General features: G+C 35.2%; 1 protein-coding gene across 1 annotated transcript in view; it reads right to left on the bottom strand.

The window, feature by feature from the left end:
* FANCC (FA complementation group C) overlaps positions 1-14,797 on the bottom strand; it is a 69,759-nt gene that overhangs the window by 41,588 nt on the left and 13,374 nt on the right. Inside the window, exons 3-4 of the mRNA XM_079330964.1 lie at positions 13,817-13,904; positions 8,005-8,099 (exon numbers count right to left, since the gene is read on the bottom strand). Of these exons, the coding sequence (XP_079187090.1) occupies positions 8,005-8,099; positions 13,817-13,904 (183 nt within the window). The remainder of the gene's footprint in view (positions 1-8,004; positions 8,100-13,816; positions 13,905-14,797) is intronic.

Genomic DNA, 14,797 nt, shown 5'->3' with positions numbered 1-14,797 from the left:
TGTGAAAAGGTACAGGTAGCCTGTACCATTTCAACAGTTTTGCCAGGAGTTGGCTGCAGATGCTCCTGTGAAAAACACAGATTGTCTACTGGCTCTAACTATGAGGTATTACACCAACCAATGTGCCACCACCTAACAAAAGAGGGGAAAAAGATATATCACAAGCAAGGCTGAATAAAAACAAGCAAGGATTGAGTAAAAGCCCATTTATCTCCAAGCACTCCAGACCACTTTGAGGAAGTATCTTTAGACCTTCTTACATATAAGCCATTGATGGAAGGCAAGGGTAAATTCCATATATAGTGATTGAGGAAAACTGCTACAAAGATGCCTGAAGGACCAGTGAAAAACACAAAAAAAATTATATGAAAAGTATAAACAAGATACATACTTTAAATCACCATCAGATGTCTTTCCTCTGGAGGAACACACTATGATCTCTGCAGTGATCAAAGTTCCTGGTTATTTGCACAGGTTAGAGGAGGAATGACAACGCTTTTCCAAACATACCAAAAAAGCCGTAAGATCCGTAAAACCACAAGAGTAAGTTGCAGAAAGTGATTAAGTAACTAAGAACTGCTTTGGCCTCCAGGAGACTTAACATTTTCCATTTGTCTCTTGGACACATGCCTCCTGGAACACAGACGTCCCTCTCCCCACAATTGCTAGGGAAAACCAGATCCTCTGCTCCAGGCCTTCCCATCCCTCTTACACTGACATTCCCTTTCTGATTATCATGGTAAAATACTGCAGTGGTATTATGACAAAGGTAAGAAATAGTCCAAAACAACCACTTATTTATCTTAGTCCAAATACTACTAAAATTGTTCTCCCTTTAGAGAGGGTAAATGACAACAAAAAATTTGAAAATGCTGTATTTGTAATGGAACCCTGCTAAAACTATGCTCTGTCACACAGATTCTTTCTTCTTAAACTTTCTCAGTAATAAATAGCAGGTGATGTATGTTCATAATTTTAACCCAGATATCTCTGTTCAGCTCTTAATCTCCTTCTTTCAAAGTTGTCTAGATAAGAAGAAAAAAGTATGTTTCTTAGTGTGTCCTCTAGCAACTCATAAGCCTTTTAATAGACACATTACCCATATATGTCATTAAAGTAGTATCCTTATCTCATAGAGACATCCTTTATTATAAATCCAACATTATGCTTCTTCCATCAAATGGTCTTGGGGCCCATTTCCCCTTGGAATGACAATTTACAAGTTCTTTAGGCTCCTCCTAACATAAAAAAGCAAACCAAAAAACAGATATTAAGGTTCACTCTAATTTGTGCACTACATATTTTCTTCATGTTACCTTAAATTTCTCCTACAAAAATGTGAACTTGAAGATTTTCTTCTATAAAGAATTAATTATTAAAAGAATACCTTTCATGAAAAGAAGATAAAAGCTCTTTACATTATAGTTGGATTACTTTCAACAGATGTCCTTTCCTAACAATTTCTAATGTTTTCCTAACCATCTGACAAAGGGTGCATACAAATAAAAATAGTAGGTAATGAGTTTGAAAGATGGCAAGTATATTGGCCTCAAAATAAAATCAACACTCTTTAACTAAGAAGAGAACATTGTATCATTCTGTGTACAACCTCCACAGAATCACAGAATGGTTTGGGTTTGGAAGGGGACCACGAAGACGATCTAATTCCAACCCACCCACCATGGGCAGGACACTTTCAAGGCATCTGATCCTTGCCTGAGCTGCTCTGCAGCCTTGGCTGGCCGTAACCTTGCAGCCCTGGAGCCTGACCCCTGGCCAAGCCTTCACAGCCAGACCTTGGGCCTGCCTTGAGACTGTGGCACTCACTGGACTCACAGCTGACCCTGATCATCACCACTGGGCTTGCTCTGCTCTGCTTCTGCAGCTGTGTCAAGGCACAGCTGCACTGCTTTACTGCCCCTGAAATATAATGGTCTCAATTCTCAATTTCACTAGCTGTCACTAATAAGTCTTTTCAATTAGCCTCTCTATTGAATACTCTCAGATCTCACATGAATTAGCAGCAATTCTGTTCAGGGTCTGAACTTACCTTTCCAAATACAATACTTAAGAGGTGAAGTGTTCCATTCCTGAATTTATTTTCAGAACTTTTGGCCACAACTGGTTTATTATTATTTAAGATGAAAGTCAATTTTCACCAAAAAAAGAATCTCTACAAGCATTTTACTGCATGAACTGAGGTCAGTGGATGACTAAGATTTCTTACTCCTGCTTTTGTTAGGCACAAATAGCAGCACTTTCCTGTTTTAACTGACATGATTGCAGTGATACCATCTCTGGGTTTTTTTGCAGAGATAGTCACAAAAACAGAACATCCTTTTTCATTAATCATTCCCCTTTGTTTTGAAAACCCTTCAAGATCTGCACAGATTGCTTCTTGAAGAGTTTTGCACAAGAGTACACTTAACATAAGGCTAGTTCAGGCCACTTGATGAAGAATATTCAGAAGAGATTTTTTATACAGTCCATCCACATGCATTATATTCTTAGTACAATCTGCCCTGCTCTACCTTCTCAAAGGTGTGTTATGCCTGTGCAAAACCCTATGTGCTTGTTTAACTTAGCTCAGGAATTCTGCTTCTTTCAAAAATGACTTGGAGCTTCTGACCACATTCACTTATTATTGGATTTGGGTATTATTATTTTCTTCCAGAATTATAAAACTTCTTGGCTTTTAGAAAATACGTTCCTGCCATCTGGTGACAAAAAGTGACTGCTGTACCCAGCTCAAATGACAACTAAGTAACAAAGACAGCTTTCCCTATAGAGAGGGCTGAACTGAACTGGTTTTTAAAACCAAGCCTGACATTATGGAAAGCTTAGTATCTGACACCAGCCAGAAATATTCTTCTTTTTGTGTTATTATCACATATTCTCTTTTTATATATTTAAATGAGTAATCTTTCATTAGTGTTGGGTTGCCTTTGTATATGGCCAAAAAATACACCAGTTATTCTTCAAAACAGATGGCCTTCAGGAAAGAGTCACAAAATATCTGGGCCTCTTCAGCTTTGTTCTTCATTTTGAGAACTACTCTATTGAAAATTTTGGGGGGTTTATTTTGGTGGGTTTTTTTTTTTTTTTTTTGGTCCACTGTCACAACTTCTGGCAAAAGTTATTCAGTTCCATCAAGTATTTTTAGACCTGCATATATACATGCCCTTTAAGCTCACGTTTTTTCCTGCCCTCTGTCAGATTTGCTTTGGTAAGCAGCCCTGACAAAATGAGTATTCCAACTTCCCTTGCTTTAGCTTTGACTGACATAACCTTTTTGTTTTCTTTTGGCTCTAAATTGTCCAGTTGGTGCTTGATCAATATAACCAATCACAACTTTGATCTAGATCTGCTAACATGAAGCTCACCACTTGTTCCAAATTCTGATTTACACTATGATCTATTGGTTGTGAGACAGCCTTTAAGTTTGTAAGACTGGAGTTTGTTGGATCCAATTCTGATGGCTTATCAACTTTGAAATAACATTAAAATCTGCATTTCCCACTCTCTCCATAGGATGTAAGCCTATGTAGGACTAAAAATTGGATTATTTGCATTTTTGTGAATGTTAAGAACATTAATAATTGCAGAGCATAACAAAAAATTTTCTAAAAATACATTGTTCCAGTGCTTCAAGGCTTCAACCAATCATAAATTATAGGAATAACATAAAAAAACTCCAAACACAAACAATGTGATTTAACAAAAGGGATCACTAACCTGTAATTACTCAGAATCCCTTGTTTATTCACAAAAGCCTCCAGAATAGCCAGCCATTAGCAATAGGAAATATGGGAACTGTTCTTGTTTCCTTTTTTATGAGATATTTATTTAATGATTGCTCTTAGTTTTAACTAAGAAAGGAAAAATTTTGTAACACAGACTAGCCGAAGATAAAGCAAAAGGTACAACAGCTAATTCTCAGTTCTTATTTTCACCCTCTGCTCTGGTGAGACCCCACCTGCAGTGCTGCATCCAGCTCTGGGGTCCCAGCAAAGGAAGGACACAGACCTGTTGGAGCGAGTCCAGAGGAGGGTGATTAAAGGGATGGAGCACCTCCCCTGGGAGGAAAGGCTGAGAGAATTGGGATGAGCGTGGAGAAGGCTTTTGGGTGACATAATGGTAGCCTCCCAGCACCTGAAGGGAGCCGACAAGAAAGATGGAGAGACATCCTATAAAAGCATGTGATGACAAGACAAGTGGAAATGGATTTAAACTAAAACAGGGTAGGCTTATATTTGGTATTAAGAAGAAATTCTTTACTCTGAGAATAGTAAAGCACTATCACAAGTTTACCAGACAAGCTGAGGATGCCCCAACCCTGAAAGATTTCAATGCCTTTTAATCAAAACACATGCAGAGAACAGCTGGGAAGGGCCACAACAACACTGCCATTGGTTTAACCCCTAACAGCAAGCGAGTTCCATCCCTGTGCAGGCAGGGATCCTGCGGGACACCCGGAGAGCACTCAGGGCACAGATCGCCATCTCCTGGCTCCTGCCCTGGGCCAGTGCACTGAGGAGGGCTGGAGGGCTCCCAACCAGAGACACACACAAAAGGACACCTGATTTGTTGCACCTGACACCCTGGGGAAAGTCCCGCCTGCAGAAAATAAACACGTGAAAGTAGAAGCAATAAAAATAAAGGTAACAGAATAAATTAAAAAATAGGAGCAGTGAACCAAGTAACATGATGAGAGACACACTACGAACATTCAGAATAGATTTTTTGTCCTTAAAAAATACAAAGCTTGACCATAGATAAATGAGTTATTAGGAAACAGCGTAATAAAGAAAAACAAAAAAGGGGAAATACAAAAAATCCCATGCCATTCAGAATACTACTTGTAATTTTATAACAGTGCGAGGAAGAATTGAGAGAAAAGGAATAGCTGTTCTTTTGTGCTTCTGTTTACTCAAGCTGCATGGTGAGTTTTTCATTGTAAGTACTTCAGAACCAAGGTTTGAAGTGTTCACACACAAACTTACTCACATAGACTCTTTAATATAGCAGATCCTTGGACAGAAAGCCCTAAGCACTAAAAAACCCCATTAATATAAAAAATCAGTCACTATCAAAATAAGTGAAAACATGGATAAATTATGGGCAGAAAAATTAAAAACCTTAGTTCAACGGAATGCACTGTGAATACAGTTAAGAACGTAATGAAATAATTTTTCTTATTAGTGAGGATCTTGCACTGTAGCCAAAAATGTCAGGAATCTTAACAAAGAATTCTCACTAGTGCAACCTACACTAGAAACTAAGAGGGAAAATAGCACCACACAGTAAGGGCAGCAGGGAAGCTGGCTTCTAAACTTGAGACAGCTATTAAAAAAGGACAGCTTTCCTTGGAAGCATATTTATTAGAATTCAGTGAAACAGAAAACTGTGTACATATGAATACAAAATGAAGATATGTGTACCTATATGTAATATGAAGAATGCCATCTACTGGTGTATAAAAATATACACTGTTTATAAGTTAGTAAATAACTATCATAATAAGCAATAATGCTTTTACTATGTTCAACAATGTCATTACAAAGTTCTACAAATAACAATGTCCTGTTTTGAACTTTGCCTCATATATTCAACATACTATATTTTAGCAAATACATATAAGCCATATATCCTACAATATCAGCTTCTACCCATAAAACAGACAAAGAAAACTATACAATTGTCTTATTTTAATGTCTTAAGACCTTACTGTAGCCTACCAGTATTTAGAGGGGACTTATAAGAAAGATAGGGATAGATATGGCCATGCACAGGATATAGATTTGCCAAAGAACTACACATTTTCAGAAAGGAAAACTTGGCCAAGCCAAAAAAAAACCCACCTCTAAAAACACAGGGTAAACCTTAGAGGTGCTATTATGTATATACTGTCTTGTTCTTGTTTAAGGGACAGTCAAGCACTGAAAAAAAATAATCTGACAAAAAAAAATTAAAAGAAAAAAAAAAGACAAAAATTTTAAAAATTATATTAATTTCTGTTTTACCCAATATGAAAAGAGATGTGCTGTAACACTATCATAAGTGTGTATGGCCCTCCAACACATTACAATAAGAGTAGTATTGGAAAGAAATTCCAGAGACATAAACAATACATAAACACAGCTTATAAACTGAGAGCAGAGAAGGTGTGGCCAAATGAATGAAGAGGAAACCTGCTTCAGAAAAGCTGTCATTTGCAGAATGTCCTTGCAAGAGTAATGTGCAGTGAAAGGAAGCTGTTCTAGCCACATCACAGAGAAGTCTATCTTAAAACCATACATACTTTACAGCTCCAAAATTCTCTTCTCAGAGAGGGCCAGCTAGAGAAGCTGAATAACTTTCTTAGAGACTGGCTTCACCAGGTCATGATTATTTTAATTAGTGAAAAATCTGTGGCAGCATGTATCTTGGCTTCCTGTGCTGTGCTTAGCTTTATAAAAGACCTAGATAACCTGGATTCCAACACTAATGCTCAGAATCATAAAAAAACCCAAAAATATCTATTATTTCAAGTAGCATACTGTCCTAGAAACTACACTACACACTTTAATTAAACGTCAATAAATTTCTTTTCACATTTTATTCTTTTGAAGGACTTACAGACCTGCATAATCTTAGTTTCAAAAATGTAGTAATAATGCATTTCAAGTGGGTAGCTACCCATCCTGACATTAAAAACAACACAGTTTTTCTATGACAATGGCAGGAAAATTAAAAAAGTAAGCTAGCATTAAATACATTTTCTGCAACTTCGAAAATGCAATTCAGTAGCTAAAAACTAACCTCAGTAAAAGTCTCCTGAAAAGCAGTAAAGATAGGAAAAAAATAAGAGTGACTACATTTAGTATTAAGTACTAAATTATTCAAATTTTTATGGTAGGTGGTACAGCCCACTAACAGATATATACAGGCACTCAAGGCCACCTAAAAAGATTGTGAGAACATATTCCTAAGACTAATGCTTTTAAATCAGCAATAGTTGCTTACAAACATAAAAATGTGCATAGTCATCATCATCAATTATTTTATAGCAATTTCTACATCCTAGCATTACATGCATTACCTAGATAATCTGACATGCAAAATAAACTAGAAAGTTCAAAATTATCTTAGAGAAATCTAGAAACATCTTAATCTTTAGCAGAGCTGTACATAAACAATGATGAGGCTTCTACATTCTCACAAGTTGTGAGGACAAAAAGATTAAAAAATATATATCAATAATTCAATTTATATTTTTTACCATATTTTTATATGGATCCATGGAAAAATGTAGGGCATAACAGAACAGCACCCTCAAATTGTTAGCCAGCAATGTAAAACATTAAGCATTGATGTGCTGCAAGCTATCTACGTGCAGATGAGCTTTGTTAATTCAGTGTGGAAATATGTAAAATATGAATGGATGTGCCATGCAAAACCCTAATTTTGGGATTAAAGTTAGAGATTCGTTATTCTTTAAGTCACTAAATATAAATCCACACACAAGCATTGCTCTTTTCCCTCTCCGACTGTCTTTGAAGAATGTTTGGATACAATTAAATTCTTCAAGGGCAGGAGATTAAAAAAATGAAAAAAGAATAGAATTACAGAAAAAATATAAGTTGCTTTCAAAACAAACCATGGCATTTATCCAGGTTATTTATTTTATCCTAATTGAAAGGTTCTTTAATAGCAATTTGCTTCCCTTCTGATTTGAGGCTGTTGCTCATCATTCAAGGATACTAGACCTGGTGAATCTAGGAGGCTAAGAGCATCAAAACTATCAAATGTAAAATGCCTCATCCTTCTAAGATTTAAACTGAGACTAACACTGACTGTGTTATAACTAGAATCATACACACTTCAACACAGTATGTATGCAAGTTGTGGTTGGAACAGTTTCTTAAATGACAGAATGACATGAATGTGTTTATGCTATAGATGTAGCACCTTTAAATCATCAATCTAATTCAAAGCAGTCCTGGGAAGGATTCATCCACTTACCTGTATCCAGCTGTTGGCCTTCAGTTCCACAGCATTCTGTGGTTCACTGCTGTACAGACAACATAAGCACCACATCAGAGTCCTCTGGCTTTCATCTGCAGGGAAAAAAGCAAATAAAGATACACTTAGAGGGAAAAGAAAAACCCAAACAAAACACAGACAGAATTACACACAACAACCCCTGTTCATCCACAAAATTGAGGCCCTATATATCATCCTCAACTCACAGTACTTCTATTCTACCAGATACATACCACACATTTAGCATTAATGACTATATACAGCTTGTGTAATCATTTCCTTCAACAGCAGTTTAAAAGGTACCAAAGTGTTCAGAATCTATACAATAGTTAGATGATCTTAAGAAACTTGCAAGACCTAGTAATTCATTCACATAAATAATACCTGAAGCTACCTTCAAGGAATTTTCAACTCAGTATCTACATAATCTCATGAACAATAGACAATAGTCAACAGTAGTAAAATAGCTTTATTACATTGTGTCTAAAGCTTGCACAACTCAAGTAGGCTCACTCATGAAAAACTAAAGTTTGTGAAGCATGAAATCATTCATAACTAGAATGTAAAATATCAAGTTCTCTGTAAAAATAGAGGAAGAGTCTCCATGCCTCAGGAAAATGACATTTCTGCAGACAAGAGAATTAGCTAAATGATGCTGCAAAAAAATGCTATTCTGATTTTCTCTTCAGGATCAGATATGGTTTTACTCAATTCTATCCCACTGTTTGAAATGAGTTGTCTTCTTTAAGAATCTACTACAAAATGAGCATAACTCTCACTTCTCAGATGCACAGATATTATTATAGAGGAGCTGATTATCTGAAGTAAGCAGGTGAAGAGCCATTTAACTTATTATTATTACCCACGACTTTGTTTTCAATAGGCTTTGGTGGTTTTTTTCTAAAGTTCTTTGGCACATACCAAGATGTTCTAAAGCATATTTAATGCCAGAACAAAACTGTGGGATTTAAATGAAAATTCTGAAAACCCGATGTAGTTTGGGTATAATATTCACTAAAGCAGCAATAATCTTCTTGTTAAAAATAATAAAGATAAGTGACACTACCAGGTTTAGAAATTATATTATATTATATTATAATTTGTTTATCAAGCTGAATGAGTAATTTCTTTTGTTTTCTATGTATTTGCTATCCAGGATGTAATAAACAGTATTATTTAGAAGTGTTTTGCCGGGAAAGCCTGAGGAAAAAATAAAAGGTCCATTAAGTAATGCCTGTATTTTCACCAGGTGACCAGAGATGTTAACAGTGATTTAAACCAGTATTCCTCAATAAATGTCCAACAAGCCCAGAGGCCATTACTGACCTCCCACTGACAACATCTCTGCAACAGAAATGGTTTCTTAAGTATATACTTTTAACCCACCACAGTTTGGGGTATTCTGGCATTGTGTGTTTGGGGATTTGTTTTACTATGGATTTTTACAAGGCTAACAATTTCCTAGATATTGTAATTCTGATGTTAAAGGACATATCTTGCATACTGCTCAGCAGAAGTTCTTAAATTCTGATTATATCTAACTGGCATTCAGACATCAGCAATAATAGACAGCTCTCTCCTTCAAAAACACCTTCCATCTAAACTGCTATGACATTATCTGGGAGGAAAAAAAAAAAGATTTATTTGTTTAAATTTTTAAATCATAGCCAATTCACTCTTGGAAAATAAAGATTTTAAACATTATTAATTACAAATACTAAAATATTGCCCAATTATAAAGTCTGGCTTTAGGCATACCTTTCAATTATATAAATTACATAGAAAAAGACAGGGAAGAAGACATCAAGTCCAAACCTCATATCTCAAGCAACATATACATAGATCAAGCATTTCTTCTTTTGACTCACAGTTTATAGTGTATGTCTACAATACATCAATAAGTCATTTTATTTAAATTTTGGTTTTCTTTTGAAAAAAATTCAGAAAAGAGGTGAAGAAAATACATATAACTACTTGAATAGATTTCTGGATGAGAAGATTTTTCGATATACATGATGACTTCCTGAATATTATTAAGTGCTTTCCATGTACTGTTGCCTGTCAGAAATGCAAATCAGTATGATGAAAGCTAAAATGATGAAAACAAAGTCTAGACAAACTGAGTTGTCACACTCTGCCAGCATAATGTGTTTACACAGATTAACAGACAGATTCAAATTTCATCCTGATAAATAAGCCAATACTAAGCTTATACTCATAGATAAGCCAAAAGTTTCCAAAAAACAAGGAACTGGTACAACTTCAGATTTTCCTAATTCAAAAAATTACTGTTTTGACCAAAACTGAGGTAGCCTCCCAAAAATCTGTGAATAACAGGAAAAGGGCCCATACAATCCTCTTGCTGATATACCCCATGACACACTGAGGGAAACTCTTGATTCACTGTTTTCACAGCTGCCCTGGAACAAGGGATGAAAGATGGGAAGATTAAGACAGTTCTTAAAATAATTACAGCAGCTGCAAAAGATAATCATATCAAAAGACTAAACACAGAGCCATAGAAAACCTACTTGAGGATTTTTTTCTTCCAGTTTTCCTGAAACTGTGATCTCCATGGAAAACCTATCATCATGACACACACTGAAAAGCATTATCAAGATACAAACAAACAATGAATACAAATTTCATCTTATTATGGCATAAAAAGCTGCCGAATACCCAAATAACAAATTAATACACCCATAGAAATAAAACTGAAAACCTCTAAGGTGGAAATCACAGCTCAAAAAAAGTTACCACCTATATACAGGACTTCTTTAGGAAGGTTAATATTGTATTCCAACAAAAGGAATAAAAAAAATATGTAGGAAATTTTAGACAGCTTGGAGGCTGCTTTGGAAAAAAAAATAAGGAAGAAGAAAAACAAACCACTAACCAAAAAAAAAAGGGAAAAGAACACCAAAGAAAAAAAGAAACAAAGAACTGAAACATTTCAAATCAACCAACCAGTCAAAAGTCCAAACCTTCATGATCATATTTTACTTCTCTCCTGCAGATCTCACAATAAAAAAAAAATTACAAAAAAACAGAAACAAATTTAAAAAAAAGGTAGGGTTTTCTCATATGCAGTCTCAATCATCCTAAGCCTATTCAGTTTATAAAAAAAACCTGTGTCCAGATAGAAGAAAGAAAACCCTAACCTTACAGCCAAAAATACTATTTTTAGAGCTTGTTGTACAATTTTATGGAAACATATCAGAAAATGTGGATTAGCTAAAGCTGAACTTTCTGTGAAAATTAATCCATTCCCAAGCTTGCATACTCAGACACATATACTGACAGAGAGCCACCAAGAAATCTCCCTTTCATAGAAGTAGTTTGGGATTCAAGACATTTGGTCTCAAAACTCAAACCAGAAAGGCTCTACTGAGAAGATAACCACATAGCCCAGAAAAAAAAAAAAAAAAAAAACAACAAAAAAAACAACAAATCTTCCGAAAAAAACCAACCTCAAAACAAATACAAAGAAAAGAATACACAATAGAAAACCTCCAAAAACCCCCAACACAAAACCAAAAAAAAATGGAATTCCTAACCAAGACAGAATTCCTGATGTATCCCTTGTGGTTCAGAACCACAAGTACAGCCATGAGATTTTCTTCAGTCGTGCTTCCCTCACATTACCCTTCTAAATAAGGCTAACTTGGTCACCTCCTCCTCAGGAGTGTTTATGAGGAGATTATTTTCCCTCAGAGACTATGCTTCCTGCACTGAGTGGTCAGCCATGTCAGCTTCCAGCACTAACAGACATTCATCTAAGGTGATAGGTATTGTGGTTTGGACATGATGCAAAAGTATAATGTTTTTCCTTCTCCATTTATTAGTATGAAAGACTGAATTGAACAAAATTAGTTCCTTCTTCTGTGAGGGTGGTCTGGTGTCAGACACATGCTTGAATGAGCTATTTATCCAAATGAGAAATTACATGAAACCCACTTGAGAGTCAGCAACCACTTTAAAGAATGTCTTCAGAACCAGAGCCAAAGAAAATGAAAAACTGCTGAATCTAAAATGCCACAAGTCCAAGGAGTGCTCAGGTGGCTCTAAGAGGAAGTGGTGGGAATGTATAAGCAGACATCTTCAGGTCCACTGATGTCAGAAAATCTTCAAGTGAAGGATTCCATTCTGAGCAAGTAAAGTTCTCTGAATTGGCTTGCTTGCCACTTGGAGACAAAAAACCCCAAACTTACAGTAAGACTTCATTGTCAAGCAAACTTCAGAGGTAACAAGAAAGCACTTTTGCAGAAAAAGTACTTTTGCAGCTTCAGAAAATGCTGAAGGAACACAAAAAAGAGGGAAGAAGTAGAGGACTCCAAGAATGTATTGCTGGGATTTTTGTGAAAAAGAGCCAAAAGCAGACACAGATGGCTTTCAACTCTGATGAGAAATATGGGTAAAGCTACTTTCTATAACACAATGTACTGTCAGCTCAGAAAAACTGATCATCTGAAAACTTGCATATTACAAACAAAAACTTAGTAGCAAAGGGTATGTGTAACTGCAAACATCAATGGTTACCAACATAGTCAAAAACTACAATGAGAAGAGAAACTGCTCTGTTGTAAAAATACATCTGTAAAGTATGAAAGGCTTTTCAAAAAGCACACATTTGCTGCTCTGCAAAAATGGTCAATGTTAAAACCTACGGTTCCTTCCCAAATTTTCCTTTGAGAGGTGAAGTGCTGACATTACACACATCTACTATGTGTTTTACAGACAAGTTCATTCTGCCTGTGCTTGGAGCTGTCTAGAAGACAAAGCCAAAACAGAAGATGTATGCTGTGCTTGATTTAATAAGCCCTTCTGGTTGAGAAAAAAAAAAAAATTACTCTCTTCTGTATTCCCCCAGAAAGAGGCAGAAAGCAGAAGAGACATAATGGGTTTTTTATCCTTTTTTTTTATTTGCAGTTGTAATAAGAACAAAAGACTGACAAAAAGTTATTTATTTTAAGGGGTTCACAGAGAAGCTCAGAATTAGTTTTCTGCCTAAATGAGATCCCAAGTAATTTATCAAAATTTTAATGTTCTCAGTTCCTAAAAAATGTACCAGAACTGTCAATGACATAGCACAAGGAGTGTCTCCTCCCTCCCAACAGTTTGCCAAATTTCTCTTCTATATTCTCACCCACAAATATATTCACCACCAATAAGAGCATTTTATTTTTTCACATGCCTTTTTCCTAAGTTACTATTTTAATGTTTTTATTTAGATGCTATGTGCTTTTTCACTAGCTAAGCATGGAGAGATGGGGAAAATACATCACAAGGATTCAATAAAAACAAATACAATCTCAATATAAACTAATTACAAAATACACATATCAGAAAAGTTTTTTTTTTTTTATCTTAGAATAGAATATTTTATAATAGAATATTCTGATACATATGGAAAGAAACTTCTGTTGAAAATAATTTGAAGTACTAGATTTTGCACTTTTTGAGACTCCAGCAGAACATAATCAATACAACAAAAAGAGAATGGAAATCATGATGCACATAAACACTCACCGGATTTAAATCTACTGGTCTCAAGCCAAGATTCCGTAACTAAATCATTAAATTAATTAGATTCAAAAGTGAATTTAACATTTCTGAAAGACACATATTTTAAATAACATGGATAGCCCTTTTATCTCAAAATTTTACTTCAGTAAAAAAGAATGCTGTGTTTTTATGGAAAAAATCAGAGTATATACCAACTCATCCTTTCCTAATTTCTACAGAATAAATTATATGGAACTGCTGCAGAAGTATCTTTACACATTCTTACCATATGCTATAACAAAAGGATTCCAACAGAGCCTTCCTAGAAGCTGTCCAATTAAAGGGAACTGCTGGATTGCTGCAGTGGAACCCTGCTAAAACATAAAAACAAAAAATAAATAGCAAATATACAGCACATCAAAAGCAGGTTAAGAGAACCATTAATGATACACATTGCTGTAAATTGCAATCCCAGTGATTTTACTCTGAAATGCTCTGGAAGCAAAAAAAAAAAAAAAATTCCTACAGGTATGGAAATCTCCTATAATGTCATCATTCAATTAAGTTAAAACTTAAATAATTTCCTTACCTAATACTCAGCTATGTTAGAAAATTTGTTCATTTGCCCCACACCCAGCAATCAGATCAATATGAGTAATTAGCAAGTATAAAATTTAATTGTATTAAAAGCCTAATTAACACACATTTTTGTTGATTGTCATTGTTATAATCCACTGTCTCACAGTTTCTGAAGAAATTAACACCTACTATGGCATAAAATTATCTTTGTTATTTTGTTTGCTTTCTTTATATTAACTTACTTAATGACTGGCCAGTAACAAACTGACATTTAACTTTTAACCAAATAGAAACCAGTTTCACTAATAAAGTAATGGACAACGTGGTTTATATACAATCCTGTGTAATCAATCTTATTTTTCCATTTTCATAGCTTTACTATCTAATAAATACAGGCTTTGAAAAGTAGTGGTTTGCTGAGATAACAAGCAAATAAGCAGGGATGATAACCATCTCCTGCTACTACAATAAATTCCTCAAGTTGTCTCATGTTTTGGGCTAGACCAAGACTTTCTGGGGCCATATTTACAAGGTCCATTTCAGGCCATGCCTTGGATTACATGAAGTAGCAACATTTTTTTCCCCTTTAAGGAAAAAGAAATACAAATATGGGAAGAAACTCCATTCCCACAAAATATTTTACTTAAAATGTAACATTAAAAGTCAGTGAGAAACAAACTTCACTCTG

Source organism: Erithacus rubecula, assembly GCF_903797595.1.
Source record: "Erithacus rubecula genome assembly, contig: SUPER_Z_unloc_2, whole genome shotgun sequence".
Lineage (NCBI taxonomy): Eukaryota > Metazoa > Chordata > Aves > Passeriformes > Muscicapidae > Erithacus > Erithacus rubecula.
This window is presented reverse-complemented; position numbering and strand designations above follow the sequence as displayed.